Raw genomic sequence first — 4,613 nt, 5'->3', positions numbered from 1 at the left:
CCTACAGTGTTTTTACAGTCTTTATTTTACAGTTAAAATATATGTTTATCAAATAAAGTCTAATGTTACAACTAATCATGGATCCCTTTAAAGAAAAGTCTTAAATGAAATTTACCTGAAGCTGTAGGAATCCTGCTGGCATAGCTCATCTCAGGGACCACTAAAACAACTAAAATGCCCGACCTGTCGGTCAGATCCCTCTGAAAATCTCAGGGTGCAAAAAATTCCAGTGTGATGAGGACTTGAACTGGAACCAATTAACGCACAGCTCCTCCTGGTTTCTCTCTGTAATGCTGGGGCCAGTTCAGTGCAGAGTGCCAAAAGAATGACCCCAACACTGAGATCAGCCAGACCTCACTGTGACAGCAGGGCAGTGTGACCCTGAAAAACACGCTGAACATTTGGAGTCTGATTTRTCATGAAAAGACTTGAAGAGCTGAGTTTAAAGGATCTGACTGGATTTTAAATTTCTTGCAAGATATTTGACAACAATTTACTGGGATGATAAAAGTATAGTTTCTCTTAGTTTTGTCCTCCATTGATCTTTGGTTTCATGTTAAAGTACAGGAGAGASTGGAACAACAGGTTTTAATCATGGTTCTTACTCCTGAAGACAGCCTTTATTTTCAACTTTTTTAAAGAAAAAGATTCACATCCAAATTAATTTAGTTTCCTTGTCTTTCCAATGTGACAGAAAAGCTGTTCTGTTGTGTCCTAAATGCATCAGATGATCTCTGCTTCACACTGATTAATAACAGGCTGTATAGGACTGTATCACTCTGTACTTCCAAACCCTGATCCTGTAGTACCGAGTCAGAACTGGAGTGTTCTTCTGACTCTGAGGTCCCAACAAGGACAAGATGCAGAACGGCTTCAGCAGTCAGTCTGAAATAAGCAGAGGAAAATCAGCTAAAGACTTCTTAAAGTTAGCAGACAATCTGCTCTAAAACACATCTTCCTCTCAGAAATACAGAAACATCAAATCTGCTCCAAATGAATGTTAACTTTAGACAAAGACGAGCAGGTTGGTGTTGAACTGATGTTTATTCTCAGTTAGACATTTTGGACATTTTGTTAGTCAGTTGTGTGACGAATCTGGTTTCATGTGTTTGTCTTCAGGTGAGGAGCTGCTGAAGCTGGGTGAGGAGGACGAGCAGGGCTGGTGTAGAGGACTTCTGAGAGACGGTCAGACCGGCCTTTATCCTGCCAACTATGTCCAGCTCATCACGTCCTGATGTCCCCAACCCCCCGTATCACGTCCTGATGTCCCCAACCTCCTGTATCACGTCCTGATGTCTCCTCCGTATCGCGTCCTGATGTCTCCTCCGTATCACGTCCTGATGTCTCCTCCGTATCACGTCCTGATGTCTCCTCCGTATCACGTCCTGATGTCTCACAGCCAGTGATGAAGCTGAACCCAACCGGCCAGAACATCAGAACCTGTCAGCGCTGATCTGAACACGTTCTCTGAAGGAAGCAGACAGTTTGTGGCTCCTGACTGTAAAGTTCTGTTTTTCTTTYTGTTTCAGCGACACTTCAGCCAAAAAACCAAACTTTTCCCCTTGTTGTGAAAGGCTCTTTGTGTTTGTCCTCCTACAGGAGGAAACCAGCTTYCAGGACAGATTTTCATCTGCTACAAAAAAAGAAAGAAAAGAAAAGAAAAAGGACCTTTGCTGCCACTTGACCTGCTGATGTTTGAAGAAACATTTCATGAATATTTGACTTCTGCTCACTGCCACCATGTTTGTCTGAAGAGTCTGCAGATCCCAGCGTAAACAAAGTAAATGTCTGTGTCTCAGCTCAGGGGCTGCAGCCCACGTGGGCCACGCCCCGTTAGTGTGGGCTGCATGAACAGCTGTGATGTGAGGCGCTCTGGTCTATAGATAACGTATGTTTGCGTGACCACACATACGTTTATAACACATGCCTTCAGGTGTCCTTTCATGGTAAAACTTCAGAAAGTTCAGTACTAAAACAACATTCCACGTAACTAAGAACAAGTTTCAGTGCTTGAAACTGTATTTGATTTATTTGAAAGTGAATCTGTGATAAATTTCCAAATTCCACCGTAAAAGCAGAACAAAACCAACAACCTCCGCTGTTTTTGTTTTTCTGTTTAGTTTGCAGACGGTGCAATGAATTCTGGGACATCATCAGCCTATGTTTTCTGTGCTTTGTTGGCCACGTGAGAAACACCACCTACAGCGTGGCACAGTGACGCAAGCAGCCGATAAATGGCTGCAACCCCTGAACTGARACAGTCTTTGTGCAGGAAGTTGTAGATAAACTGCAGGAACCTGGATTAGTTTTTTTTCTTACAGTTTAACATGGCAAAAAATAAAAAGAGGATAGTGCTAATAGTCAACATGAAGCTCTGCCTCTGACTAGCAGCTGCAAAGCTTGGCTTACTTAGTCTCAGTATTTATGCTAATCTAAGCAGCTGACGGCAGAATCATCTAAAATCTATTTTGATTGAACAAATGTTCTCTAAGCCACAGAATCCTGCTTGTTTTCCCAAGGAGTCAAACCTGCTTGTGTCAGCCTTTGTATTGTTGGAGAAGCAGCACCTAGTGGCCATTAGTGGAAGTGCAAGTTTACAGTTTTTACGCTCAGCTGTGGACCTGTAGAGTCCAGCTACAGACTGACCGTGCCTTAAACAGTGATGCCAGAGATTCTGCCTGACTGAGGAGCTCCATCCTGTTCAGCACCTCCCGTCTCTCAAACCATCATCTGGATGTTTGGTCTGACGGAGGAGCTGTTGGGTTACTGACCGTTTCCTCGCTGTACATTTAGAAATGTCTTTTCTTTTAGATTGATTTTTTTTTTTGGTAGTTGGAGGTGTGACTCTTCCTTCTTTTTATATGTTGTAAAATATAATAGCTGTTTGTTTATAAAAACCAAGCATCAACATGGACATGTTGCCACTTGTTTTCTTAAAATAATTTTTTAAAAAGTAGCATTTTGACAATTTCTGTGTTGGTTTTTTTCTTTTAAATCTTTGTTGTAGTTTAAAAATGCTTTAATTGAATGAGACTGACTGAAGCAATAATGGAACTGTAGACTGCTGGCTTTAGATCATATTCAGTGAAAGCCTTAGTTTAATAAATATATATTTGGCTGTGAAAACAACAGATGCACCTCAGTCGCCTAAAACCAGTTTGACTCTTTGGGTTTGTGCGTTTTTATGTTTGTGAGGAAGTTCTGCACCTCTGTCCTGCTGATCTGACTTTTTGTTACAGCTAACCTGCAATCTGTTTAAAGAACATTTGAAAAGCATGCTCCTTGATTATTTTCCCTCTTTGTTTCCTATACTGTAACATGTACAGTTCATAACATGGAAAACAGAAATAAAAAAGCTTTGCAGGTGAAACATTTCAGACTTGATTTTATCTTGAAGCAAATCAAACAGAGGTCTGCTTTTAAAAAAACTGGAAAACAAGCAGTTTATATATAACAAATGTATTGAATTAAACCTTTTGCTGTAGGGTTTGTATGGATCGAAAGGAGGATGTAAAGATGTGTTAATGCTGGCACAGATGCACTTTTAAGGTCCTCTCTCACTAAAATGTTTTGGACAGCTTATGAAAATTGWCCAACACTGAAGATGGAAAAAGAAAATCTACTGGAAGCCTCTGTTGGATGTATCTAATGCTAATGATTAGATCTAATWCATAACCCAGATAAGTGATCTATGCATCATRAGTGTGCAGAATAGAATAGAAACRGCTTTTATTGTCCCGCTGAGGRGAAATTCAGGTGTAACAGCAGCAGATGCATCAATGCACAAAAAAATATGATGCTATGCAACATTAGCGATGGTGGCGATAATAATAGATTTAAGATGGTATTAAAATTAAATAAGATAAAATAAAAATACTGTACAAGGCAATAAAACTGAAGTAAAAGTAAGATACTGTGCAGAAAAATTATAAGGAAAACAGTCATGACAGACTCATGATCCGAGGGGGTGTGCAGTTGAGTCTTGAGTGATTTCTGTCAGTGTGTATAACGTACATGTGTAATAAGTATTGTACTGTCTGGGCATGATGTTTACATTGCAGTGTTCCAGTACTGGAGAATAGATGTATAATAGCTACAGAGTATTATTTATGTAACGACTAAGAAACAGTGTTGATGTGCAAACACAAACATGGATGCTTATGGAGATTGTTAGAAGTGCTGGTTATAGAGTCTAACAGCTGCTGGGAGGAAGGATCTCCGATAACGCTCCWTTGTGCATTTAGGATGCAGCAGTCTGTCGCTGAAGGAGCAGCTGTCTAAAACAAAGTGACAGCCGGGCTTCTAGSTTTGTTTCTACACAGAGACCTCCGCTGTAACACATGGAGTTCTGTTTGTGCGCAAAAGATTATTTTCACAGCTTTTCTTCTGTTTTCACTTCCTGCTGTTTACCATTGTTTCCTMCTTAGTGACATCTACAGTTCAGAAGGAGAACTGCAGCACTACTGAGACAAACTGCAACAAACAATCTGCTGAAGGTAAAAACCAGCTTTTAATGCAAATCAAGTAATATTCCAAGAGAACAAAAACTGTTTTTATTTATTTATTTATTGTTTATTACTATTACACAAAATAGACATTTTGCTTCTCACTGC

General features: G+C 40.0%; 1 protein-coding gene across 3 annotated transcripts in view; it reads left to right on the top strand.

Annotated features, from left to right (window-relative positions):
* Positions 1-3,372, top strand: part of pacsin3 (protein kinase C and casein kinase substrate in neurons 3) — a 52,816-nt gene extending 49,444 nt beyond the window's left edge. For all 3 annotated transcript variants that reach the window (XM_014025388.1, XM_014025386.1, XM_014025387.1), the window contains one exon: positions 1,120-3,372. In XM_014025388.1, coding sequence (XP_013880842.1) covers positions 1,120-1,235 — 116 coding nt within the window. In that variant the 3' untranslated portion in view covers positions 1,236-3,372. The remainder of the gene's footprint in view (positions 1-1,119) is intronic.
* Positions 3,373-4,613: the final 1,241 nt, after the last annotated feature.

Source organism: Austrofundulus limnaeus, unplaced genomic scaffold, assembly GCF_001266775.1.
Source record: "Austrofundulus limnaeus strain Quisiro unplaced genomic scaffold, Austrofundulus_limnaeus-1.0 Scaffold472, whole genome shotgun sequence".
Lineage (NCBI taxonomy): Eukaryota > Metazoa > Chordata > Actinopteri > Cyprinodontiformes > Rivulidae > Austrofundulus > Austrofundulus limnaeus.
This window is presented reverse-complemented; position numbering and strand designations above follow the sequence as displayed.